General features: G+C 43.7%; 1 protein-coding gene across 3 annotated transcripts in view; it reads right to left on the reverse strand.

Annotated features, from left to right (window-relative positions):
- The window catches only part of NADK (NAD kinase), a 65,679-nt gene that overhangs the window by 26,837 nt on the left and 10,996 nt on the right, over positions 1 to 27,846 (reverse strand). For 2 of the 3 annotated variants that reach the window (XR_012642315.1, XM_074975303.1), the window contains exons 1-2: positions 17,082 to 17,266; positions 7,223 to 7,433 (exon numbers count right to left, since the gene is read on the reverse strand). Coding sequence is in view for 2 of the 3 variants with exons in the window: in XM_074975303.1 (XP_074831404.1) it covers positions 7,223 to 7,401 (179 nt within the window). In the remaining variant the exon portion in view is untranslated. Of the gene's footprint in view, positions 1 to 7,222; positions 7,434 to 17,081; positions 17,267 to 27,846 lie in introns of those variants that run through there. The other variant, XM_074975304.1, reaches the window with a different exon arrangement.

Consider the following 27,846-nt stretch of genomic DNA (forward strand, 5'->3'; position numbering starts at 1 on the left):
ATGCTGCTAATTATAGGATATATTTCTACATAAATACTTTGTTTTCTTATATTGTACTGTGCAGTCCATAGGCAATCACAGGAAACTTCAAGCATTAAAAGGTTTCCACTGATCCTGCAAGAACACCCTCCAAAATTTTTTAAGTACATTAGCCTAAAGAAACTCCACAGAAGCGACACTTATTAGAAAACATTTAATCAGCTTACAGTCTGTTTTGAGATCCTCTTCTCTTCGATTTGGAAGTCCCTCTCCCCCAGCCCCTTTCCCCCCATCCTTATAGTCTCACCTATAAATGCTCCACACTGCAGCAACAATACTGCTAGCAACACAGTTTGGATGGGCAAAAAGAAAAGAAGGACTTGTGGCACCTTAGAGACTAACCAATTTATTTGAGCATGAGCTTTCGTGAGCTACAGCTCACTTCATCAGATGCAGTTTGGATGGGAGAGACAAACCTCTCTGGTAAGCAGCTCCTTTAGAATTTTGCCATGCCCCTCAGGCATCTGGAGGATCAGAGTTCAGTAGTGCGAGGTACTCCCTCCCTCCCTCAAAGCATACTGCCTCCACAGTACAGTCTTTACCTGCCATTGTTGGTCTGAGAAATGCCACACCAGAAGTTAAATCCAGGATCCCCATGTGACATAAGGGCATTACTAGTAGGTTAACAATCTGGCTCGAGGAAGGCAATAGAGATTTCTTGGTGCACTAATTATGATCTATGAATAAAGGTACTTTTTTGCCACCCCTCATTACTATACAGATGAAACGCACCCAACCAGGTTCTTACTACCATGTATACTAACTCTAGGTGGAGCTGTTCAAAAGATCTGGTATCAAGTCCAGCTCTGATCCTACAATTTAAGGAAGCCTGAACATTCCTTTTGGATTATATTACTATCAAGCTATTAAATTGATGTACCTCAATGTCACCATTTGTTCCATACTTCATTTTTGTAAGATGTGTAGAACTGGAAGTTGGATCCTTTGTGCGATGGTTGACTTAAAACTGACAATAGTGTAACAAATTGTATCAATCTACTCTGTAAAACATTACAGAGTTCTATTAAATAAAGCCACATGTATCCTTGTAAAATTGTGTACATAAAGAACTAGAAATATTACTTGAACACCTGTATACTTATTTTCTGAGTTATGGGCAAGCTCTTTCAGTATATGATAAATACTACAGCTATGCACTGCATCCACAATTCCTATGCTTTGTAAGAAAAAAAATGTGAAAAGTTATTACTATGTTCAAAATTCTCTCTTGAAGCTAGCAGATGATAGACCAATGACTGTTTTTTTCCTTGGTAATATACTTCTAATCTCAGAAGCTATTTAAGGGTTACCTCACTATGTAAATACAGACTAGAAGAGCAAACACAAAACTTGGGTAAATTTCACTTTTGCCCTACTTCTACAAAAGCAGGAAACTTCCTGCTCATTCAGAAATATGGGGGGGGGGGGGGGGGGAGGAACGAACGACCAGCCTTTAATCTCCATGTTCCTGGTTCAAATCCACCCAAGGTCAGTAATAACCATTACCATGGATGGATATTCAGTGCTCTAAATGAAATAAGCTGAGCCCTGATTAGGGGGCAGGGCTTCTCTGACTAGGGGTCCTATAAAGGTAGCCAGCCACTCGTGTAGTGGCACAGGGGAGTTTGTATTGTGGTGCTTGTTTTTGCTGTGGGTGGTGGTATTGGTGTGGTGTGGTATTGGTGTGGTGTGGTGTGGTGTGGTGTGGTGTGGTTTGTGTTTCCCAGATTAACAGGATTTAGGTGGAAAGGCTATGACAGATACAGAGGCAGCAGTGGGAGTGACTCATGTCGTGGAAGACACAATGAAGATGACTGGATGTGGAAGCTGCGGTATGTATATGAGCCTGGAGGTGGTACCTGGTAAGAGTTTTGTCTGCATGAAATGCTGTCTCATAGAGCTGATGGAGGAAGAGATCTGAGGTTTGGAGATGCAGGTGGAAAGTCTGGCTGAGTTTAGGAAGGGGTTTGAGCAGATTATGGAGCAAAGCCATGAGGTATCTGAAGGGAAAAGCTCAGACTTGCAGATGGAAGCAGGACTGAAGAATTCTGAGGGGAGACTGGGTGAGGAAAGTGGTCAGTGGAAGCATGTGACTAAAAGAACCAGGCAGAGGAAAAGATGGGCTAGTGAAGGAGAAACAGAGCTCAAGAACAGGTTTGCAGAGTTAGAAAATGAAGAAGGGGCTCAGCAGGCAGTCACTGAAGGTGGAAGGGCAAGGAAGAAGAGAAGAGCAGCTAGTCCTATAGGAAAAGGGGAAGAGTCAATGGAGACTACACCAAATATGAGCCCCAGGAGGATAGGATGGGTTGAAGAGGATTACAAGGGAGAAAAGGAATGAAGAATAGCACCGTCACCAGGAAAAGGCAGGTCTATGTGATCGGGGACTCTTTACTGAGAATAATAGACAGGCCTGTATCCAGAGCTGATCCAGAGAATAGAAGGGTATGCTGCCTTCCAGGTGCTAAGATACGGGATATAGACCTGAGGTTGAAAAGGATCCTAAAGGGAACGGGAAAGAATCCCCTAATTATTCTTCATGTGGGAACAAATGACACGGCTAAATTCTCGCTGGAAAGTATTACGGGAGACTATGCTAGGCTGGGGAAGACGCTTAAGGAAATCGAGGCTCAGGTAATCTTTAGTGGGATTCTGCCTGTTCCTAGAGAAGGGCAACAAAGGTGTGACAAGATTATGACTATCAATAGATGGCTTAGGCAGTGGTGCTATAAGGAGGGCTTTGGGATGTATGGCGACTGGGAGGCATTCATGGACAGAGGACATTTCTCTCGGGATGGACTTCATCTGAGTAGGGAAGGAAATAGACTTCTAGGATGGAGGCTGGCACAACTGATTAAGAGAGCTTTAAACTAGGAATTTGGGGGAGATGGTTGGGAGATGTCCAGGTAATCTCCATGCCGGATTTTAGCATTGAGAGGGAAGAAAAAGAAGTAAGAAAGGATACAGCCGTGGGTAGGCGAATGTATAGAAGGAGGAAGGGCAGTGTGGATACCAGTCTAATAGGTTATACTGGCTGGAGAATGACCGTGCTTAATAGGGTACAGAATGTGAGCAAGGGCAAACAGCAAAAATTAAGATGTTTGTACACCAATGCGAGGAGCCGAGGTAACAAAATGGAGGAACTAGAGCTACTGGTACAGGAAGTGAAACCAGATATTATAGGGATAACAGAAACATGGTGGAATAGTAGTCATGACTGGACTACGGGTATTGAAGGGTATGTGCTGTTTAGGAAAGACCGAAATAAAGGCAAAGGTGGTGGAGTAGCATTGTATATCAACAATGAGGTAGAATGTAAAGAAATAAGAAGCGATGGAATGGATAAGACAGAGCTCGTCTTGGCAAAAATTACATTGGGGAAGAAAACTATTAGAGCCTCCCCTGGGATAGTGCTTGGAGTGTGCTATAGACCGCCGGGATCTAATTTGGATATGGATAGAGCCCTTTTTAATGTTTTTAATAAAGTAAATACTAATGGAAACTGCGTGATCATGGGAGACTTTAACTTCCCAGATATAGACTGGAGGACGAGTGCTAGCAATAATAATAGGGCTCTGATTTTCTTAGATGCGATAGCTGATGGATTCCTTCATCAAGTAGTTACTGAACTGACTAGAGGGGATGCCATTTTAGATTTGGTTTTGGTGAGTAGTGAGGACCTCATAGAAGAAATGGTTATAGGGGATAATCTTGGTTCAAGTGATCATGAGCTAATTCAGTTCAAACTGAACAGAAGGATTAACAAAAATAAATCTGCAACTAGGGTTTTTGATTTCAAAAGGGCTGACTTTCAAAAATTAAGGAAATTAGTTAGGGAAGTGGATTGGACTGAAGAACTTATGGATCTAAAGGTAGAGGAGGCCTGGGATTACTTTAAATCAAAGCTGCAGAAGCTATCAGAAGCCTGCATCCCAAGAAAGGGGAAAAAATTCATAGGCAGGAGTTGTAGACCAAGCTGGATGAGCAAGCATCTCAGAGAGGTGATTAAGAAAAAGCAGAAAGCATACAGGGAGTAGAAGATGGGAGGGATCAACAAGGAAAGCTACCTTATTGATGTCAGAACATGTAGGGATAAAGTGAGACAGGCTAAAAGTCAAGTAGAGTTGGACCTTGCAAAGGAAATTAAAACCAATAGTAAAAGGTTCTATAGCCATATAAATAAACAAAGAAAGAAGAAGTGGGACCGCTAAACCCTGAGGATGGAGTGGAGGTCAAGGATAATCTAGGCATGGCTCAATATCTAAACAAATACTTTGCCTCAGTCTTTAATAAGGCTAAAGAGGATCTTAGGGATAATGGTAGCATGACAAATGGGAATGAAGATATGGAGGTAGATATTACCATATCTGAGGTAGAAGCGAAACTCAAACAGCTTAATGGGACTAAATCGGGCGGCCCAGATAATCTTCATCCAAGAATATTAAAGGAATTGGCACCCGAAATTGCAAGCCCATTAGCAAGAATTTTTAATGAATCTGTAAACTCAGGGGTTGTACTGTATGATTGGAGAATTGCTAACATAGTTCCTATTTTTAAGAAAGGGAAAAAAAGTGATCCGGTTAACTACAGGCCTGTTAGTTTGACATCTGTAGTATGCAAGGTCTTGGAAAAAAATTTGAAGGAGAAAGTAGTTAAGGACATTGAGGTCAATGGTAAATGGGACAAAATACAACGTGGTTTTACAAAAGGTAGATCGTGCCAAACCAACCTGACCTCCTCCTTTGAGAAAGTAACAGATTTTTTAGACAAAGGAAATGCAGTGGATCTAATTTACCTAGATTTCAGTAAGGCGTTTGATATTGTGCCACATGGGGAATTATTAGTTAAATTGGAAAAGATGGGGATCAATATGAAAACTGAAAGGTGGATAAGGAACTGGTTAAAAGGGGAGACTACAACAGGTCCTACTGAAAGGTGAACTGCCAGGCTGGAGGGAGGTTACCAGTGGAGTTCCTCAAGGATCAGTTCTGGGACGAATCTTATTTAATCTTTTTATTACTGACCTCGGCACAAAAAGTGGGAGTGTGCTAATAAAGTTTGCAGATGATACAAAGCTGGGAGGTATTGCCAATTTAGAGAAGGACCGGGATATCATACAGGAGGATCTGGATGACCTTGTAAACTGGAATAATAGTAATAGGATAAAATTTAATAGTGAAAACTGTAAGGTTATGCATTTGGGGATTAATAAGAAGAATTTTAGTTATAAGCTGGGGACGCATCAATTAGAAGTAACGGAAGAGGAGAAGGAACTTGGAGTATTGGTTGATCATAGGATGACTATGAGCCGCCAATGTGATATGGCCGTGAAAAAAAGCTAATGCAGTCTTGGGATGCATCAGGAGAGGTATTTCCAGTAGGGATAAGGTTTTAGTACTGTTATACAAGGCACTGGTGAGACCTCACCTGGAATACTATGTGCAGTTCTGGTCTCCCACGTTTAAGAAGAATGAATTCAAACTGGAACAGGTACAGAGAAGAGCTACTAGGATGATCCGAGGAATGGAAAACTTGTCTTATGAAAGGAGACTCAAGGAGCTTGGCTTGTTTAGCCTAACTAAAAGAAGGTTGAGGGGAGAGATGATTGCTCTCTATAAATATATCAGAGGGATACATACCGGAGAGGGAGAGGAATTATTTAAGCTCAGTACCAATGTGAACACAAGAACAAATGGATATAAACTGGTCATTGGGAAGTTTAGACTTGAAATTAGACGAAGGTTTCTAACCATCAGAGGAGTGAAGTTTTGGAATAGCCTTCCAAGGGAAGCAGTGGGGGCAAAAGATCTATCTGGCTTTAAGATTAAACTCGATAAGTTTATGGAGGAGATGGTATGATGGGATAACATGATTTTGGTAATTAATTGATCTTTAAATATTCATGGTAAATAGGCCTAATGGCCTGTAATGGGATGTTAGATGGGGTGGGATCTGAGTTACCCAGGAAAGAATTTTCTGTAGTATCTGGCTAGTGAATCTTGCCCATATGCTCAGGGTTTAGCTGATCGCCATATCTGGGGTCAGGGAGGAATTTTCCTCCAGGGCAGATTGGAAGAGGCCCTGGCGGTTTTTCGCCTTCCTCTGTAGCATGGGACACGGGTCACTTGCTGGAGGATTCTCTGCTCCTTGAAGTCTTTAAACCACGATTTGAGGACTTCAATAGCTCAGGCATAGGTGAGAGGTTTTTTGCAGGAGTGGGTGGGTGAGATTCTGTGGCCTGCGTTGTGCAGGAGGTCGAACTAGATGATCATAATGGTCCCTTCTGACCTTAGTGTCTATGAATCTAAGAGATTCTCAGTTTTTCCCAAGTGAAGCCCTGTTAGTCGAGATTGTCTCATTGACCACCACTCTCCAATTCACGATCACACAAACCACTTCCACTACAATTCACTATCACGTGACATCCACATATCAACTATAACAATTGTTTACATGGAAGAGTAACATTTGAAAAGGACAACTTTTTAGCTGTCTTAAATGCAAGGTAGCAGGTAAAAACAAGGAATAGGCAGCACCACGTCACCAGCCAGCTGTCTATGTGCTTCACAGACTACAGTTTGGGAACCTTACGGAGCATTCGTAGGAGAGATGCCAAGGACTGAACGGGCTATGGCGCCACAAGCAAGGCAAACATATTGTCACTGTTATATTTATTCAGTGGTTATTTAGACTGGAGCGTTGCCTTTTATCAGTGCTAAACAACATTCTATCCAAATTGCATTTTCTGTATTTCTTGCCCTCATGTTCTATATGTGTCACTAAGGATTTGTGACAAGAGGTTCTCTGATACTAAGTTTGTCCACTCCTGAATACCTAACTTTGATTATGACAATCTAAAGCAACTGAAGATCATGAAGTCAAATGAACGAGAAACAAAAGAACACATGGACTCTTAAGGAGATCCTGTCAAACAAGATATTCCTAGAAATAAAAAATATATATAAAAGAACAAGACAGAACATAAGCAGAACTGTTCTAAAATGAACATTTCTTCAATTCTTGCCATAAGATGTCATTAGCTGTGATTCTTAATGCCAATGAAAGCTGCCCGCATAGGAAGAGCCTATATTATCATATTTGCATTACATAAATGTGGCACTAATGTTATATTAGTTTTACCAAAGAATCATCAGCGTAGAAGATTCGAGTCTAGTTTACTTCATACCTGAATTCTTTGGTGCTTCCGAGGGCTGGTGAAGCAGACAAACTGCGAGTCTTAGCCCGACCCCGGATAGGGTTAGCACAGCTCCACTCATCATCATCATGACATGCTGAGCAATGAAAAGCAGATTCAGCGCTCTCATCATCTTTACTGATGCAAAAGTTTTCTTGTTCCGCCTCCATGGTGGAACTTCAGCTGAGGGAAATACAGCTTCCTTTGGGGAAAGAAAAAGTAAGATTTTACTTTATTTCAAATTTTGGAGAGTACAAACCACAAAGTAAATGGACACTATTTAAGTTCATAGACCTAGAACATGACACACACTTCTCAAGCTATTCTTGAAGAGATTCCCACCCTCCGGGCAATTTCAGTGCTCTGCCAAGTCACAAGAAAGAAACTGGCAGAAGGATGGAGGAACCGATTGAAGTGCGTGTGTGTTAACGATGCCAGTTACCTGGGTTGTTTAGGGCCACTTTGGGCTGCAATTTTAAGACCATTACAATCCTCTTTTAAAGAATTGGTAGCCACTTTCTGTTATAAAAGGAGTACTGGACAAAAGCCAAAAGTCATTTTTAGAAGTAACATATCAAAATCTGAAATTACTGTCGTATACCTGGATTCATCCTCATCAGGTAAGTGAGACAGAGGGGCATTCCTAAGTTGCACTGTACAATACACTTGGTCTTAACAGCATTTTTAGTAACTGTGACTCCAGACAAAGGGGAACAAGACATCAAATTATGCAGTCCAATACTTTGTTTCTACCAAAGCAACTTTATTAGCCTGATATCTCTGTGACCAACAACAAAGCTGTGGACCAAACGAACAAGAACTAAAAAATTCGGTTAAGTGGTTCCAGAATAGTGAACTACAGTGGAAGGAATGGACCTCCTAAGCAAAAAAATAAAAACGTTTTGAGAGGATTTGGATAGTTTACTGAAACTATAACAAAACTATTTGAGCAAATAAATTTGTTAGTCTCTAAGGTGCCACAAGTACTCCTGTTCTTTTTGCAGATACAGACTAACAAGGCCGCTACTCTGAAACCTATAACAAAACTGATTAGTTTGGGATCTATTCTTCTTGTTGCTCCCATCACTTCCAGCAATGTAACTTCAGGCACAGCTCCCATCTGAGACTAGGCAACTGTCAGAATGCCAGGAACAGCACTGCAATGGACCTGAAAAAGGCACTCTTTAAGTGGACTTTCTTCCTTAAAACCCTATTTGGAGAAGATGTGGCCCTACCAGGCACACAAGTCTCAAGTCTGAGCATATAGTTTTACACTGGGTAGATTTCTAGCCTTTAAAAAAAAAAAAAAAACACAACAACATGAATTTCATGAAGACAAAACTAGCATGATGCCAACTCTACTCATCACAAGAAGTATGAAAGAATCCTGCATTGCCAGGGAAACAAATGGATAAAATGATTTACTAGGTCTTTCCCACCTTAAAAATCCGAGAGTTTACATGAGTGTACCAATCTGTTAACAGAACTTCCTACTGAAAGTCTACTACATCATCAATATATATATTTTAGTCAGATATGGTTGATAGTTACATACAAGTAGCTTCTCTACATAAAACATTCTATACTTCCTCCTTAGAGAATGTAAAACAACAATGGAACAAGCCATTTTAAGTCTCACTTTAAGTCCTTGAAATGTTTACTTTCCCCACAAATGTTAAGAATCAACATTTGTGCAGGTTCTTATCCATATCTGAATATAGCTGCTGAAGAATCCTTGTCTATATATAAACAGCAAACAAATTTCAGTTTAAAAAGGAAACCTAATCTAAGGATAAACAGTGATTACAATAATTAAGCTTGGATTAATATTTTCTACTTACTCTTTAATAAGCTCAACAGAAAATACAAAGTTATCTTGCTATAATATTTGCAGGATTGCACTTTTACAACTGCAAATCCTTTTGAACAGATTTCCTAATACATACTAAGAAAAGGAGTACTTGTGGCACCTTAGACTACCAATTTATTTGAGCATAAGCTTTCGTGAGCTACAGCTCACTTCATCGGATGCATCCGATGAAGTGAGCTGTAGCTCACGAAAGCTTATGCTCAAATAAATTGGTTAGTCTCTAAGGTGCCACAAGTACTCCTTTTCTTTTTGCGAATACAGACTAACATGGCTGTTACTCTGAAACCTAATACATACTGTGAAGAATGTGATAGTATGGCAAATCAATTAGGAAAGACTGATAAACAAGGGAAGCTTACCGGTTTAACCTTCCCTAACCATTAACCGCCAGTCCCGCACCGGCCGGGGCAGCAGGAGCCCCCCTCCCTTTAATAAGTTAACCAGTTAAACGATATAGTTTTAATCATTTAAACAGTTAACTTTTTAAATGATATTTACATCCCTATGGTAAACAAATATGCTAATAGTAATTTGCTGTGCTGATCCCAGGATATTAGAGAAACAAGGTGGGTGACCTAATATCTTTCACCAACACAAGTTGGTCCAATAAAGACAAGCTTTCGCGCTTACACAGAGCTCTTCTTTGGGTCTAGGAAAGCTACTCAGAGTGTATTTTCACCCAATTTGTCTTTCTAACAATAGTAATGATACTTTGCCATCCTATAGCACAGTGGTCTCCAACCTTTTTAAGCACAAGATCATTTTTTGAATTTAAGTGCAACCCAGGATCTACCTCAGAGAAAATGTAGAAATAACAGTAAACCCAAACACTCTTGCCCCTCCCCGTCCCCAAGGCCCTGCCCCGCCCCTTCTGAGGCCCTGCCCACTCCATCCCCCCGCCTCTGTCCCTTGCTCTCCCCCACCCTCACTCACTTTCACTGGGCTGGGACAGGGGATTGGGGTGTGGGAGGGGGTGCAGGCTCTGGGCTGAGGGGTTTGGAGTGTGGGAGGGGCTCCGGGCTGAGGCTAGGGCAGGGGATTGGGGTGCAGGCTCTGGGAGGGGATTCGGGTGCAGGAGAGGGCTCAGGGCTGGGGCAGGGGGTTAGGGTGCAGGCTCTGGGAGGGAGTTTGGGTGCAGGGGGGGCTCCAGCTGGGCACCACTTACCTCAGGCACCTTCCGGGCGGCAGCACAGCGGGGCTAAGGCAGGCTCCCTGCCTGCCCTGGCCCCATACTGCTCCCAGAAATGGCCACCACGTCCATGCAGCCCCGGGGGGAAGAGGGGCGGGGTCTCTGTGCACTGACCAAGCGCCGACTCCACGGCTCCCATTGGCTGGGAGCTGCGGGGGGTGGTGCCTGCAGGCAGGGGCAGCACTTGGAGTCCCCTGCCCCCCGGTGCCACAGGGACATGCTGGCTGCTTCTGGGAGCTGTGTATGGAGCCCACTGGCCCTGCTTACCTCAGGCAGCAGCGCAGCAGGGCTAAGGCAGACTCCCTGCCTGGCCCCGTGCTGCTCCCAGAAGTGGCCGGCATGTCCGGCAGCAGCTACTGGAGGGGGGCACTTAGGCTTCCCGCACTGCCCCCATCCACAGGCACCGCCCCCACAGCTCCCATTGGCGGCTGTTCCCCATTCCCAGCCAATGCGAGCTGCAGGGGCAGTGCATGCAGGTGAGGGCAGCGCGCAGAGACCCCATCTCCCTCTGCTCCCGAAGCAGCTGCCGGACATGCCAGCCGCTTCTGGGAGCGGCATGGGGCCAGGGCAGGCAGGGAGCATGCTTTAGCCCTACTATGCTGCTAGACTGTTAGTGGCTGATCTTCCGGTTTGGCTGCAGGAGGGTTGGCATGACAACCCTAGATCGAGACTGAGATAGACTATCAGAGGTTCCATGATCGACCGGTCGATCGTGATCTACCAGCTGGTGACTACTGCTGTAGTACTTTGAAACAACTGGAAAGTTGTCTTACAAAACACTAAGGCTCAAAGCACCCTATTTTAAGATACAGACATTGCCTCTAGCATGGGATACTGTTTCAAAACTATTGCTGGTTCATTACTGACTCAGATGGAAATGCCACCTACTGAATCACCAACCACCACTTCCTTCATTCCTGACATGAATTACATCCCCATTCCAAAAGGACACGATGACAAAAATAGATATAATTTAGTGGCATGCATTAGTTATCAATTTATAATGTCTTTCACTTTTCAAGATACACATGTTTAGTGGCTCAGTCACCTATGAACTTGAGCTTGGAAATATTCATTTCAACATACTTTTGACTTTCCTAATATCTAGGAATTTCAGAAGAGGAGCCTGGCTTTCAGACAGACAAATGTGTGTGCCAATTATTTGATTTGTACACAATTACTGTGATCATGCATCAATAATACAGAAATTACTTTTTGACATGGAAAATTATGCATCTAAGCTTATTTGTATTAACTTTGTACCACGATTTTATACAATTTCTCAAAAGGAGTACTAGCTTCTTCTGAACTAATCATAAAATATAATTCACTTAAAAATTATCTAAGTTTAAGAAAATAAGCCAATTTAAATATTAGATATTAAATGCCTAAAATAAAATATGACAGGTTTCAGAGTAACAGCCGTGTTAGTCTGTATTTGCAAAAAGAAAAGGAGTACTTGTGGCACCTTAGAGACTAACCAATTTATTTGAGCATAAGCTTTCGTGAGCTACAGCTCACTTCATCGGATGCATACTGTGGAAAATACAGAAGGCGTTTTTATACATACAAACCATGAAAAAATGGGTGTTTACCACTACAAAAGGTTTTCTCTCCCCCCACTCCACTCTCCTGCTGGTAATAGCTTATCTAAAGTGATCACTCTCCTTACAATGTGTATGATGGGCCACCTTGATTATCATACACATTGTAAGGAGAGTGATCACTTTAGATAAGCTATTACCAACTGGAGAGTGTGTTTGTGGGGGGGGGGGGGAAGAAATCCTGGATTTGTGCTGGAAATGGCCCAACTTGATTATCATACACATTGTAAGGAGAGTGATCACTTTAGATAAGCTATTACCAGCAGGAGAGTGGAGTGGGGGGAGAGAAAACCTTTTGTAGTGGTAAACACCCATTTTTTCATGGTTTGTATGTATAAAAACACCTTCTGTATTTTCCACAGTATGCATCCGATGAAGTGAGCTGTAGCTCACGAAAGCTTATGCTCAAATAAATTGGTTAGTCTCTAAGGTGCCACAAGTACTCTCTTTTTTTTTTTTAAATAAAATATGAAAGGCGTTTTTCAACATATTAGTATTTTAAATGTGATGGCTGAAAAACCCCTTATTCAGTTTATTTGGGTTCATGTATCACCTTTTAAAGTAGTTATTATTCTTCAAAGATGCATTTGTTTGTCACAGGTTTAGTGACACCAAACATCAGTTTTGATATAATCCTGGACTGTATTCTGAATTATGTAAAATAACCTTCCCAGAGCAAATGCCAGGAAGTTTCCATTTTACATTTTACCTTATGACTTGCATATAAAGTGTAACCAAGATTATATTTCATATTAGATGCTCACCAAGAAAGCACTACAGAAAGTCAGAAAAACAGAATTCTATTTCTGTCTATGCCTAGTGCTGCTTTAGAAGTGTATGTGATCCCAGTACACTGCATCTATGAATCTACTTAACATTTTAAGACAATCCAATGCCTCAACTCCCCCTCTTCTTCTACCTCTTTGGTCTTTAAGGAATTATTGGTCTAGTATCAGTAAGTCTTTGAAGTGGATTCCTGTGTTCTTCTAAGCTAATATCAGCCAAACCCGGAGTAACTATAGCAAGTTAAGTGCCTATAGTGCCAAGTGACCAATATGTTTCATTTCTTATGCGTAGCAAAAGCCAAATATTGGTGACAGCTCATTAGCAACTAAAATGACAATCATCCAAGAAGTCTATTTTTTTAATTAATGTGAAATTGTTTTTATGATTGTTATTCAGCACTCCTAGTGATTTTGCCAGGGTGCTTTATAAATAAATTATTAATTACTGAGTATTTATTTTGGCAGCTTGAATACTGTATCATTAGTAAGATCCATTCATTCTAACATAAGTGTTCAATTCTTATATTAAATTCAGCTAAAAAAGCATCAGGCAATGATATGTCAAGTTTTCACAGCTATTTCATTGTAACATTATCGAAGGGGAAAAGTCTGAATTTTTAAATTCAAAATTATTTATTTTTTGTATCATCACAGTGCCTAGGAGACCCAGTTAAGGGTCAGAACATCTTATGCTAAGTGCTGTACAAATACAGAACATAAAAACAAAAAACCCCCAGAGATTGTAAACTTTTAGGGACTAAGATTAGGGACTAAGTAAAAAGACAAGAAATTGATACAGATGGGGGAGAACAAGGAAACAATGAGACAGTATTGGTCAACATATAAGCAGTTTCTCAGCACAACAGCAGCTTAATCGCTCTCAAGTTTTTTATAGGCATCTTGGCAAAGTTCTCCTTTGAGGAGATTTTGAAGGAGGATAATTAATTAGTTTTGCAGATATTTATGGGTCACTCCTCCCAAATGTAAGGAGCAGCCTGGGAAAAAGCATGAAGGTGCCTGTTAGAAAATTCAACAAGTGGGCAATGAAGGCTAGCATCTTCGGCCGATCATACGAGACGGCTGACATCTCAATACCGAACCAGGGATGATAGGTAAGGTGGGGATAGACCAGGGGTGGGCAAATTTTTGGCCCAAGGGCCACGTCTGGGTGGGGAAATTGTATGCAGGGCCATGAATGTAGGGCTGGGGCAGGGGACGGAGTGTGGGGTATGGGAGGGGGTGCAGTGAGCAGGAAGGGGGCTCAGGACAGGGGGTTGGGGTGCAGGAAGGGGTGTAGCAGGGGGCTCAAGGCAGGATGTTAGGAGGCTCAGGTGCAGGAGGGCTTCAGGGTGCGGGCTCCAGCCCAGCTCCGCTTACCTCAAGCAGCTCCGGGGTGGGAGTGGCGCGCAGTGGGACTAAGGCAGGCTCTCTGCCCGTCCTGGCCCTGTGCCACTCCTGGAAGTGGCCAGCATGTCCGGCAGTGGCTCCTGGGGGTGGGGTGTGGCAGGCAGTTCCACCATACGCTGTCCTCACCTGTGGGTACCACCCCCAAAGCTCACATTGGCGGCGGCTCCCCATTCCTGGCCAATGGGAGCTGCGGGGGGCGGTGCCTGCAGGCAAGGGCAGAGCACAGAGCCCTCTGCCCTTCCCCACCCAGGGGCCACAGGGACGTGGTGCCAGCCACTTCTAGGAGCGACGCAGGGCCAAGGCAGCCTGGAGCCTGCCTTAGCCCTGCTGCGCCACTGGGCTGGCAAGCCTGCAGGCCGGACTGAAAGCCCTGATGGGCTGGATCCGGCCCGTGAGCCACAGTTTGCCCTACCCAGGACAATTGTGCTGCTATATCAATCCCTTCATATTGTGTTTACAATACCTAATGCAGTATATATGGGTGTTTGCCTCATTAATACTTTAGCAAGGAAATCAAAGTGAAGTTAGATCAAGAATTGTACAACAGCCTTCATATCAAACATACATTTTTATTAGATAACCAGAAATCGTATTGGACATTCAGATCACACCATTTGACCTGTTACACATCTATTATTGTTATTACTGATTTACTGTAATTCTCATAAGGGTAAGACGACCATTACATTCAGAAATCATTATCTTAGCTTCCTTTTCTATTAATTTGCATTATGCCTCTGTGTCAATTATTAAGTAACTCAAGGAGTCCTCTTTACCAAGAAGCCAGTCAAATGGAGGATTTCTTTACATAACTGTTTGCACCCAAAGGTTCCCCTCCAGTCCCACCAACAATGGAGAAGCATGTGTCAGCTGGACAAGTGTTTGGGTTTTTTGTTTTTTTTTATGTTTTAGTTACAGATTTCCCTCCCACCCTCTCATGTAGATGGAGTCAAGAAATACACTACAATCACTGATAGCACTTGTGACTCAGAAGCATCTTTCCAGTGGATGGTTATACAACTTCTAACTCTTCTATTTCCAGTGAAAAACAGAAAGCATCACTGTCAAGAGTCAAAAATACCCGAGTAGAAACTTTTCTGCAGCAGCCCTCCTCCCCAAGATCATCTGTGCAACACTTCAAGCTACATTCTAGCTGTACTGTTTCTCTTCCTCTTTAATGTAGAGCAAAGATAAAAAGAGCAGATGTAACTAGACTGCAAGGCCCAGAACAAAACCGAAATTCCGAGCAACTTCCCCAACAGTTCAACCATCAAGACTGTGTGGTTTGATTAAAAAAAAGAAGCCACATTATTAACCAGCTGAGGACTCCTTCATATGACAAGGTGCAGTCACAGGCCAGAGGGGGTTATTCTATCTGTTGAGTAGTCTCTTTTTCTGCACCTAGGCTCTGAGACCAAATCTGTGTGTTTCCATCCCCTCAGCGCAGATTTAAGAATGATTATTCTTGGTTCACAGGAACTGAGAGAATGTTATTGTCAGTTTTCAGAGCAGCAGCCGTGTTAGTCTGTATTCGCAAAAAGAAAAGGAGTCCTTGTGGCACCTTAGAGACTAACCAATTTATTTGTTATTGTCAGTGTGTTTCTTAGGCACCACTTGAGACCATCTATGGCTTTGCTAAGGAAACCTGCACTGAAACTGGTTAAACTTGGATTATTGCTGTGCACATTGTAAGATGAGCTATTGCCAGCAGGAGAGTGAGTTTGTGTGTGTGGTTTTTGGAGGGGGTGTGTGGGGGGGGGGGGTGAGAAAACCTGGATTAGTGCTGGAAATGACCCACCTTGATTATCATGCGCATTATAAAGAGAGGTTTCAAAGAGGGATGGGCTATTACCAGCAGGAGAGTGAGTTTGTATGTGTGTCTGTGTGTGTGTTGGGGGGGGGGGGGGAAGAGTGAGAAAACCTTGATTTGTGCTGGAAATGGCCTTCCTTGATGATCACTTGATGATCACTTTAGATAAGCTGTTAGCAGCAGGACAGTGGGGTGGGAGGAAGTTTTGTTTCATGGTCTCTGTGTGTATATAATGTCTTCTGCAGTTTCCACGATATGCTATGCATCCGATGAAGTGAGCTGTAGCTCACAAAAGCTCATGCTCAAATAAACTGGTTAGTCTCTAAGGTGCCACAAGTACTCCTTTTCTTTTTTCTTTGCACTGAAACTAGTTACGCCACAAGGTACCCTCTATGCGAGATATATATGCACAAACCATATGCCAGCTGGTCAACTGTTTAAGGGCCTGTACCAATGAAGCCACATTTGATACACACAGTTAATGAACATTGGAGTGGCACATGGTACATCCACAGTGCTCCAAGAACCACCAGAAAGACCCAAATATCATGTTTAGGCTTGGATTGATTATTTTATTGGTAAACGTTGGTAAACATCAGTTTCACCACATGCTAACAAAAATATTGACATTTTAAATTGTAAATATTGTAATTGAAATTTACAGACAGGCAAAGTAAGACAATATGCTGCTTGAGAAGTCAAGAGATTGATTTAAGGCTATTTAACATATATATTCGGATATGTGGACAATTTATGTTTTAATTATAAAGCTTTATTTATGTGGATTTCAGTGTCTACTGTCATTAAATTAGTACCGTCGTGACCTGTTGCCCATTGTCTGGCCACCCCATAACTTCGCATAACTGTGAAAAATTTAAACCAATAAAAATGAAAAAAGTCTTAAAATAAACACTGGCATCCATCAAAATGATTTTTAAAAAAAAGTAAAACTGAATTCTGCCAGGCTTCATCACAGAGACCAGTTGTGTGCCAAGCATCCTCCCGCGGGCCTGCCCCGCAACACCCCACCCAGGGGCACCAGCCGCTGCCCAGAAGGAGGCGCCACACCAACCCGGGCACCCTGGCTTTGCTACCTCCTAGGAGCAGGTCCTACCCCCACCCCCCCACTCCGCTCCATTCCATTCCCCCTCCCGCGCTCGCCTCGCGCCGCCGTCCCCCGCTCACCGCGCTGCGAGCTCTTCCCCTCAGAGGCCCGCCTGCCGGAACCGGTGGTATTGGCGGCGGCTACTCCCGTCCAGCGAGTGCGGCCGAGAACCCCAGCGCGCCTCCATAGTCCTCCCTCGTTCCTCCGCCTCCTCACGAGACCTAGCCGCAGCCGGGCCCGGAGCCGGCGATGGGGGAGGGAAGGCGGAAGGGGGGGGGGGGAGAGAAGAGAAGAGACGACAGCCCTGCGCATGCGCGAGACCGCCGCGGTTTCCCAGCCAGAAGGAGGCGGTAAGAGCAGCTGGGTTGCGTACGCGAGGGTGGGGTCGGAGCCCGGAGGCTGAGAGGGGAGAATCACGCTCATGCGCATGCGCCAAACCTCCCACGACACCGAGCGGGGAGCGGGGCAAAGGCGACGAACATCGACGCGCATGCGTGGGGTGCGGCTGGCTGAGCGCTGCCGCTATCGCCCGTCTGGGTGCCTCGTGTTCTGGCGCGTGGCGCTGCTTCGGCTCGGGGGCCGGGGGGGGGAGGCGCAAAGCGGCGCTGCGCTGCGCGCAGGCGGAGGGACCGCCAATGCCGAGTCCAGTGGGTTTGCTCCATTGCAAGCGCCAGGCGGCCAGGCTGTGCTTGGACAGTGGGGAGCGAGGATCGTGCTCCTTGGGGTCAGTGCGCTGCACCGTTTTGCACCCTTGGACCCCCTACCACCCACCTGGTCACCGTGTTACACATGCTGAGCGTTACCAATTCCAGGCACTCATGAACCATGAGTTAGGTATTAAACCCCACCACCACCACCAGAGTGGCTTAAAAAGCATGAGATTTAAAATTTAAAAAAAAAAATTTAGGCTTATTTTATTTCCCCTAATTTTTGAGCTTTGGTCATGTTTTCAAACATGAGAACTAGAAACGTCTCCCTTTTTTTAAAACCAAAGCTGAGATTTCCATCTCATCGCTAGACGGTAGACCGTGAGAGGTGGGGCTGTGGGGAAAACAGCAGACTTGTGGTAAAAGTGCAAGCGTTGATAACACTGTTAATGCTGAAAAAATATTTCATTTGTATTACTAAAGCTGTACTGTGCTAATCACTGTGCAAACATATAAGAAAAAGACACCCTAGCCCAAAAGAGTTTACAACTAAAGTTTAAGATGAGACACATATTGTATTTATCAGAACATCCCCCAAAAGAATCTAGCAATTCTGCAAATCTCCAGTTCAGTGGTTTCCTCCCCTCCAGCCCAAAACTTCACATATGTAACTACAATGATACTTGGTCACCTTTTTAGAAATCATGCTAATTGTGCTCCTTCCTACTACCTTTTATCTGATGCTTGCAAAGTACTTTATAAATCTTCGCTATGCCTCACAAAACTACTGAGGTGGATGTGACGTTGCACTCCATATGTTTTATGGAAATATGTTTATGAATCTGACATAACTGGAATATGCTTTACGTTAAATACCCCTTGTACGGTGTTATTAGAAAGCTTGTAATCTACTAAGTGTGTTCATCCTATTTGTTTGCATGTATTATTTCTATATCTGGAGTTAGGAGAATAAGATATAAACTTGTATCACTGATGTAAACATAGTAAGTGGAGGCCATTAAGGGTGCTCCAGAAACACTCAGTTGTAAATGGCCTTAGTTACTTGAAAGTCTTCCTGTGTACAGGTGGGCCAGCCCATGGGGAACAGAGACTAGGGATCTTACAGCGATGTGACTATGTCACCTGATAATGAAATCCATCTTAAATCTGATACTTTTTCATTTAGGAGGAGGGGTGGGGACCTAGAGAGACAAAAGATTCCCGCCTTGTGCCAAAGCTATAAAGGGGGGTGGAGTAGAACAAAAGGGGCGGCCAGTCATGAGAAAAACCCTGCTTACCACGTGAGATGTCTGCTGGAACTAACAAAGACTATACCAGGGGAAAGGATATCAACCTACTCCATCCCCAACCAGTTGGAGCCTCCTTTATATCCCCACATTTATGTCTTCAGATAGTAGAAAGAAGTTTGCTCTTTTATTTCTGCTGCCCCATATGATGACAGGGATTGTCTCTTTTCTATGTTTATATAGAGCCCAGCACAATGAGGCCTCAATCTTGACTGCACGCTTTGGGTGCTACTATCATATACATGTATAAATATTTAAAAATAATCTGGAACTTGTTCTCTCCGTTTTCCCCTTGTGTACCCTACCAATGGTAGCAAGTGCACTAGTGGAAGCTGTGGTGTAAACAAGGAGTGATTACATCCTCAAACAAGTCTGTAAGAACTTCAGGGCAAGAATTAAGCGTTTCTAATAGTTATGCAGGGCACCTAGCTGTAAAAAAAACAAAACAGAAAACTAATAATCCTTCTGCACTCATCTCTAAGGAAGGCGAGTGGGCTATACTCGTGCCTGCAAAGAACTGGTGGATTGTAGATACCACGCTGAATGTTATGATTTCCTGTCCATGAAGGAAATTACAGGCCAGATGTCTTCATGTTTCATTTAGGAACCATAGCATGTGAAACTGCACGTGCCTCTATATGTGTGCCACTTGTAATCCACGGATTTGCTGGATATGCTCTGCGTGGAGCTTCAGATGGATTAAAACTCATCTTAAACCATTTATTTTGTTTAAGTGACTAACCAGTACCCAACTGCAGCCTGTGATGAACACACAATTGGTATCATACCCCTTCAGAACCCTCTTCCACCTTACCAGCTGATAGGCATCTGTGGCTTGTTGACAATGTTTGGTTGTAATACAGAAGGAAGGCTAAGCTCAGACAAGGCCCTCTGTAATTTGTCCGAGTCTGTACAGGGTGTGTTGTAATTTTATCAGCAACATATTTAAATAGGCTAAACACAAACCAGAGATTCTAATCTGTGTGAGAAGTGCAAGTATAACATATGGGCTGTGTGAGGGGGAAATAAAGTCAATGATGAGATCATGAATAAATAGGGGACAAATGTCTATCACACAACCACTGCCACTCTTTGTGGTAGTCTAAAGCAGAGGATTCAAGGACTGGATGAACTGTGGTGACTGAATTCCTCTACATTTCAGGTATGAAGCACACTAGTAGGGCAGCATGAGGAGAGAGTCTTGTCTTGCTGCTGGTCATACTCGACCTGTTTTGCAAATTTGTCAAGGGACTTATAGGGCCCTCATCATTAGAGTGTCTGAGCGCTTCCCAATCACTCGTGGATTTGACCTTCAGAACGCTCCTGTGAGGCAGGGAAGCATTATCCTAATTTTACAAATGGGGACCTGAAACACCAGGCAGGGTAAGTGACTTACCGAAGGCCCCACAAAAAGTGTGTGGCATAGCCAGGAATAGAATCCATATTTCCCAAGTCTCAAGCTGGTGACTTAACACATAGGCCACTGTTCCTCCAAAGGAGAAACAGAGGCACAGAGAGGTGAAGTGTCTTGTCAAAGGTCACACACCAGATCAGCAGTAGAGCTGGGAATTTAATTTAGGTATCCAGAGTCACAGCCCAGTGGCCTAATGCCCAGATGACATTCCCTCAGTCTCCAGTGCTGTCAATCACCAGCCCAAAATTCAGATTTTAAAAAAATATATTACAAAGTTTGATATTCTAGAAAGTTTAAATGAGCTGGGTGCTTTAACTGCAGTTAGGGTGATTTTGCTATCCTCATCTGGTTCTTATTAGTACTCCTGAGGGCATTCTTCACCACAAAATGAAAAAGTCTGTGCACAATATTTTAAAATTCTTCCAAATTCTGCAAATTTTATTTGTCAAATAAATGTGGAGCATTGGAGAGCATAGGCCAGTGGCTACACAGAAGTGGGAGATCACTTTGCAGCTCCTCCTGGGGGACAGACTCAGCCATGAGGCTGCACCCAACCCTGACACAGCACAAGGACCAGGCCTGCCCCAGAAACAGCCCAGTGCCCTGCCCCTCCATGCCAGGTGCACCCAGGTATGGGCAGGCAGGCTCAGCTTGGCAGGGGCTTAGTGGGGTGGGGCGGGAGGAGGGAGGAATACAGGTGTGGATTGAAAGGCTTCTGTGTGGGGCAGTCTAGGTGTGGGTGGCTCAGTGGGGGATCTGGATGCACAGGGGCTTGTTGGGGGGTTCTGGATGCAATGGTAATGGGATGCTGCAGGGGGGTCCAGGTGAAGGTGTTTGGGGCTCAGCAGTGGGGTCTGGGTGTGGGGGAGATCTGAATGTGGAGGGATAGAGCTCGGCAGGAGGGTCTGAGTGTGGGGGTCCAGATGCTGGGGGGTTGGGGCTCAGTGGGGTGGCAATCCACATGCAGCTGGTTGGGGCTCAGTGGGGTGGTGATCCAGGTGACTCATTGGGGTTGTGCAGGGGGAGTGGAGCTCCTCAAGGGTTGTGTGTGCGAGGGTTGTGAGGCTCAGCGAGAGGTCGGGGTATGAGGGGGTCTGGATGTACGACAGTTGGGTGGATGGGGGAGCAGCTCCCTGTATAGTGATCCCTCCCCCTGCAGCTGAGGAGCTATGGGTGCAGGAAGTGGGGGAGTTTGCAGAGCTTCCTTCAGCCAGGGGAGAAATATGGGGGTGGGTCTGACCCAGCCCCAGATGCCATGCAGGGGAAGAGGAAGTCCTGTCCTACCCAGCCCAGCCAGGACTAGCAGCTGAAGCCGGCACAAGGTAGGAGCCACCAGCCAGGTCTTCCCCAGTCCCGCCCCCTGCCCTACAGTGATTTACCTCTCTGCCAGCTGCCGTGGGCACCCAAAACATACTGCTGGGGAAGGTCGCATGACTGCTCTTGTGGCTTCCCTTTGGCTTCCCCTCAGAAAGTCATTTTTCTGCAGGGAAGCAAAGAAATCTGTGAGGAACTTAAATTCTGTGCATGCACAGTGGCGCATAATTCCCCCAAGAGTATTATTAGTTACCACATTAGTGAATATTCTTTAACACAGAGGATAAAATAGCAGTCCTGAACAGCCATCCTGACCCTTTATTTGGTAATTGGCTAAAAATTCTCCCTGCTTTAAAATCCCTCCCAGGCCCTCAGAACATACATCTAATCTTATGTAAGAAGCTCTCCAACTCAGCCACAAATAAAGTCCCCACCCCCAAAAAGCACTTTCCTACCTATTAGTGACTTATGGCCAAATCCTAAGAGAAGCTGAGAAACTACAGCTCCCCTTGAAGTCATCACAAACTGCCTCTCCCTTCCGTGGAAGCAGGATCAGGTCCCTAATTCTGTACTCACCTAATGCGTGGGTAGTGTCTTTGGTCAAATCCCAAGGGGTAAGTTACAGGAGGGCTTAGAACCTCTCAAAATTAATGCCTCAGGCATTAATGCCAATCCTGTTCCCATTGATATCAGCAGGAGTTTGTCACAGCTTTAGAAAGGAGTAGGATCAGGCCCTCATGTAGCTGCCATTGTAGACATAAACATAAGAGTGGCCATACTAGGTCAGACCAAAGGTCCATATAGCCCAGAATCCTGTCTTCCAACAGTGACTAAAGCCAGGTGCCCCAGAGGGAATGAACAGGTAATCATCAAGTGATCCATTCCTTGTCGCACATTCCCAGCTTCTGGCAAACACAGTGTTTAGTTAACTCTAGCACAGTTGTCTCAGGAGATATCCTGTTTTCTAGGGATCAGATATTATTTTAATTGCATGATGTATTTATTATTTGTTAGTCCAGTCTCAGGCATATGACTCATTCAGAGCAGCTCTCAATGAAGATATCAGATCAGGTCAATTTTGCTAGGGTAATTTACACCATCTGAGGATTGGGCCAATTATTTGCTACATCCAGAATTGTTTTTCTCGGTAATGTAGGGAGATAAGAAAAGGTGGCTGCAGTTGATGGGTTGGTGCAGGTTGTTTTGAGATATCACATGTTCTCTAGTCAAAAATTCTGTGCATTTTGCAAGGAATTGGGGGTCAGGAAACGAAGTGAGTACAACATGGAATTGAGTGCCAGGAAATGAAATGACAGTGCACATTGAAAATGAGGAAGTTGAAAGCTAAGTGGTGGGGAAATGCCAGAGATTCAGTAGAAAGATGGGTTTCAGAGTAACAACTGTGTTAGTCTGTATTCGCAAAAAGAAAAGGAGTACTTGTGGCACCTTAGAGACTAACCAATTTATTTGAGCATAAGCTTTTGTGAGCTACAGCTCACTTCATCGGATGCATAGAAAGGCGGCAGAAAGTAGAAAGACGGTTTGCTGTCACCATGACATCGGAGGATGAGCAATACTTTGAATTCTATTCACCCCACCATCATGGCCACCAATTGTATCAACCTTTGTGTATAGGAGAACACAATGTATGGTTCTGGGATTCCAGTGGTATTTTAGAGAACAAATTGGTATTAAAATGCTTAAATGATGCACAAATTTGAAGCAATGGTGGAACTTGAGGTTAGGAAGGAATTGCTCCCCAGCCAAGGAGCTGCAGGGTTTTTTTTACATTGCCCCCAACCCCTTCTGGAGCACTAATAAAGACTGGCTTTTAGGACAAGATGGAAATATCCCAAATGATTTCCTGCAGCTTCAGAGGCAGGGGAGGAGGCTGGCATTGGTAGATGGGGAACCTAAGGCACAAAGAGGAGACGGGACCAGCTCAAGATCATACAGAGAGAATCAAAAATAGAATCCATCTCTGCCTGCTCCTTTTCCCTACTCTTAGTACTAAATGATGTTCTCGCTCTAGTGAGATGCAATCCCTCTTACAAGAAAGAAGCAAAACAATTATAGCCCAGCACAGAGGGGTTATGCTCAGAGATCCAGTGTTTATGTAACAGTCATGTACCCCCAGATCTCCGGTATGCAAACCAGGCAGAAGACATTTCAGTTGCGCTGAGATTCTTGCAAAGGTTAAGGGAACAATGCTCCTTTAGGATTTTGCCCTCCACTATTTCCAATTTGAATAAATATTGATTATTAAAAATAAAGATGCCAAAGAAAAGAGATTTTTTGAGCCCATTGACAGCATCCCTTGCCTGCGTGGCGCTGCCTGCCGTCTTGTCAAGGCCATGAACTCTGGACTTGATGAACACTTATCCTTATTAATTGATGGAGATTAGATGAGATTGCTAACCAGCTGTGTGTCTCCTATTTATAACAAACCTATATGTATCGCAGCCACGCTGCAAGCTGCCCAGGTTCCACAGTGACCTTGGAAGTCCTGCTTCCTGGGCTAATGGAAGAAATGCAGCATGCCATGCCCTGTGACATCCTCTTGTTCCTACACAGAGCACAAAATAGTCCAAGTGTAGGACAGTTATATACCTTTTGAGCACCTGCTTGCTGACAAGGAGCACAGAACAGGTAAGCGTGTACAGAACCTTATATTAGGCTGCACATAGTAAGGTGCAGTGAAGGTAGGCCCTTTGTGAGAGGGATGAGAAATGAAATGTTTGAGGGTCTCAGAATTCACAGTCCCTTGTGCCTCTTTCAGGAAAAGCCAATAGAAGGAAAACCTTTGGTACTAATACCCACAGTTCTCTCTGCTTAGGTCCTTGGTTTTGCAAAATATAAAGTGCATGGCTTTAGGTTTAATGGAACACTATTGTCAGATTCAGCCTCAGCCAGTCAGATCAAACAGTAGCAGGATGTTTTTGCTAAAATGCTCAGCAGTGAAATCATTAACTTCTGAATTGTCATTAGGCCTCAGTTAACCTGTTGAGATGAAGGAGTTCATGTCTCCCTTATAGCTGTTTAAGGTTTATCTACCTGCCATTTCTGTGTAACCATGAGGAATAGGAACTTAATGTTTTTCAAAATGGAAGCTTAAATCCTGTAGAACCTGATATCTCCGCTTGCTATGACATACCAGTTAATAAAGATGCTGTTTAACCACAAAACCATTGATGGAGGGACAGGGGAATTATACAGTACTATTGCTTTAACTTTTCAGAGTGCTGTGCAAATAGTAACTGCGTCCTCATAAGACACTCCCATGAGGTAGGTAAATAAATATCCCCATTTTAAAGATCGGGAAACAGAGGTTAATGGACTTGCAATGCACTCACAATTCAGTGGCAGAGCTGGGATTAGAAACTGGGAGGTCCTGGTTTCTAGCTCCATGCTCAATCCACTTCACAATGTTTGCTGTCTCTGATAACATGATAAGCTTGAGAGCAGTTGACAACTGGTGTACAGAAAGCTCAGTTAGTGTGAGTGGAGAGACTTAGAAGAAAAGTGAAATGTCACAAAGGAGGGAGGGAGAACCAATGGCAAAATCTTTACCAGAAAACCCAGCAATAGGTGGATGAAAGGACCAAAATCTCAGTATTGTGGAGAGCGAACAACTGGCTAGAGAAGGTGCACTGAGTGTGTGTGTTCAGGTACCTCACTTCCATTAGTATTGCAAGTAAATTTCATATGAGTTTCAGAGCAATTTTTAGCAATGTTAAGAAGGGATTTATTCAGAGGGAAATGTTCTTAAGGGAGTTTAAGCAGAGATTTGATGACTGGCCAAAAGGAATGTAAAGCTGAGATTTAAAAGGTCAGCTTAACATTGATAGTCACACCTAACCATAGAGAATGCCATTTAGAGGTAAGAACTGCAGGAAACTCAGCTGTGGGAAGCACAATCACCTTATCTGAGCTGCTATGTCTGGGCTCAGCAAGGAGGGGAAGGGTCACCAAGTTCTCTTGGTCTAAAATAAGATGGAGCTTGCCAAAGCCAACTACAAGCTAATATCCTAGGCCCAGCACAATCTGGATACAAGCCACATTATGGGACAGAAACAGCTTTAGTGCCACTGATGCCTGTCCTCTGTCCATTGACAGGAGATCATCCATCCATTCTCATTCTCCTGAACCTCTCTGCAGTGTTCAACACTGTTGACCATGAGATACAGCTATACTGCCCAAGAAAAGTGGCAGGAGTCCAGGGTAATGCATTAAAATGGTGCAAGTCCTTCCAGGACGGACGGACGGACGGGCGGACGCGCACACACACACGCACACACACACACACACACCAAATAGTGATGGGAAATTGCTCCTCCATCACTAGATCCCTCATTTGTGGAGTTCCACAAGGATTAATTCTCTTTCCTGTCCTATTCAACATCTACATGCAACCACTAGGTGAACTGGTCAGACATGAACTCAAGTGCCAAGAATATTCAGGTAACTAACAGCTCTACATATCCTTCACCACATATGGCCACATAATCACCACCAAATAGCTCAGTGGCTGAATGAGATCAGCTTATGGATGAAGAACAGGTGGCTGAAGCTGAACCCAAGCGAGACAGAGGTGATGGAGGACAGATGAAAGCACTTTAAAGAGTTTGCAGCCATGGTGACAGTCTCCTTTGATTAAAAGCCCCTGCCCACAATTGGCCAGTTCAGTCTGTAGTTCAGGAGTGCTCCTGGATTCCTTATTGACACTAAGTTTTCACATAGTAACATGCACAGTAACACTTTCTACTGTTGGATTTTTGTTCAGTTTTGTTGTTAATAAGAAGCCAAATGATCAGACTCAATGGGTATTTCTTAATCAAAGATTTAGTCAAAGATTAACACAGCACAATACAGAAAGGAAGGCCATAGTTACCAAAATGATCTGGAGACCAGAGAAGTGTCTGTAGGTCAGTTCACTCCTAATTCCCCAAAACACACATCCTCCTATATTTATTCAAGACAAAAACAAATTCCTTTCTCATACTGAACTACATAAGAAGTTCCTTTTTATGGTATCTTATCTTGTCTAATTAATAGGCTAAAAATATCTGAAAGTAAGTCCTTATTGTAGAAAACATCTGTACCAACAAGTAATTCGTAATAAACTAAAAACATCTCTCAATAGGTAATTATTTCATCGATCACCAAAGACACTTGAAATAAAAAAGTCTCTCTTTACCTGGATACATTCTCCACAGGTCAATGGGGCAAGGTAAAAAGTATTATACACATTCCATTATTTGGTCACACACCAAAATTCAAACTAAGTACAAAGTCCCTAGAATCATAGATACAAAACACTTCCGTTCATACATTAAGGAGCATGGGATTTTATATACAAAGAATTGTGGGAATACAAAAAATCATGAGGAGTGGTTTATTTGCTAACAATACTATTGCTAATTGGCTTGTGGTGAAGAGACTGGATGGGAACTCAGGAGTTCTGGATTCAGTTCCTGGCTCTGCAACAGACTCCTTATATGACCATGGGCAAGTCACTTAATCTCTCTATGCCTGTTTCCCACCTATAAAATGTAAATAATACTTTGTTTTCATCCATCTTTGCCTGTCTTTAGGGCAGGACTATCTCTGTCTTTGTCTCTCTAGAGTGCCTAGCACAATGGGACTCTGATCTTGGCAGGGGCCTTTAATTGCTACTGTAATACAAATAAATCGATCTAAAACATGCTTTCCTATTACAGTATATTCCCAGACCCACAAAGGAGTTGGTTTACCCTAGATGGGGGGGGGGCGCAAGGAGGGAGATGTTTCTTATCGAGTCAGCTATCCTAATTCTTTCTATGAATGTAGCTTCTCTCTGACTTGGGGAATCAGAAAGCTTTTCCTCCGGGCAAACTTTCCCTGAAGCAACTAAAGGACTATTACCGATAGCTACAAAATGTAAAACTTGCAAATAGATCTATGAAATGCAACATTCAGACTGGACAGGTTAAAAACCCAAACCTTGGGTCTATATGAAAAAAGTTAGTGGGTGGCTCAAGATCGTGAGTGCCAACCTCAGGGCAGACTGTCAAAAAGCAGGGCAGAAGCCCACACTGATTATAATTAGATTTCACCAACCCAGTAACAAGTGTGAAACCTTGAAGCACTATAATAATCTTACCATGGAGTCACAGACAATCCC

Source organism: Natator depressus, chromosome 18 (genome assembly GCF_965152275.1).
Source record: "Natator depressus isolate rNatDep1 chromosome 18, rNatDep2.hap1, whole genome shotgun sequence".
NCBI classification, from domain to species: Eukaryota; Metazoa; Chordata; order Testudines; family Cheloniidae; genus Natator; species Natator depressus.